This window comes from Corvus brachyrhynchos, unplaced genomic scaffold, assembly GCF_000691975.1.
Source record: "Corvus brachyrhynchos isolate BGI_N302 unplaced genomic scaffold, ASM69197v1 scaffold21, whole genome shotgun sequence".
Taxonomy (NCBI): Eukaryota; Metazoa; Chordata; class Aves; order Passeriformes; family Corvidae; genus Corvus; species Corvus brachyrhynchos.
In genome coordinates, this window is record NW_008236924.1 from 630,024 (window position 1) to 630,743 (window position 720).

General features: G+C 50.4%; 1 protein-coding gene across 1 annotated transcript in view; it reads right to left on the reverse strand.

Moving 5' to 3' along the window:
- The window catches only part of CUNH5orf45 (chromosome unknown C5orf45 homolog), a gene marked incomplete at its 5' end in the record, with an annotated part of 3,144 nt that extends 2,424 nt beyond the window's left edge, over positions 1-720 (reverse strand). Inside the window, 2 exons of the mRNA XM_017728032.1 lie at positions 476-573; positions 709-720. Of these exons, the coding sequence (XP_017583521.1) occupies positions 476-573; positions 709-720 (110 nt within the window). The remainder of the gene's footprint in view (positions 1-475; positions 574-708) is intronic.

Genomic DNA, 720 nt, shown 5'->3' on the forward strand with positions numbered 1-720 from the left:
GTCTTTTATCAATAGCAGCACTGATTACTCAACAGATTTACAGTGTGAACCCCTTAAATGCCAACAGTTAGGCAGCAACTTCTTCAAATGGATGTTTTCTGAGGATGTAAACTGTAAAATGGACGCCTCCACAGTCAGCTCATCAAACAGTACTTAAGAAAGACCAAATTTTAAAAAACAACACAACAAACCCAAACCCTATTGCATATGTATTAATGAGTAAAGGCCTTACCAACACATGCTACTGATCACCTAAAGTTACATGAAAGAAATCCTTGTCAAAAGAAACATGCTGGGACACTAAACCTTGCTCCTAATGAGGTGAGGACAAAACTGGCACGGTCAAGGCTTCTCAACAGGCCAGAAAACCCTCCCATGACACGCTCAGGTTGGGCAACAGGCACCCAGAGTGTGAAGGTGCACATCAGCTGCAGCACATCGAAAGCAACGAGCAGGTAAAGGTTAAACACTGTACCAAGATGTCCAACCAAGCGCCTCCTCTGCTTCACCCTGCAGCAAGTTCAGCTTCTGGACGTGGCGCCTGCACTCCAGGCCCGAGCCCTGGCCATAGACCTGCAGGGAATGAATGAGCACAAGGCTGAGGGAGCAGCCAGAGGGGCACAGTGCGAGGTGAGGCGGCACCCCAGGTGCCACCGAGGTGCGAACCAGGGCCAGAACACGCGGCTGAGGGTGTGGGGCTGCCCTCACCTTCTGCACGGC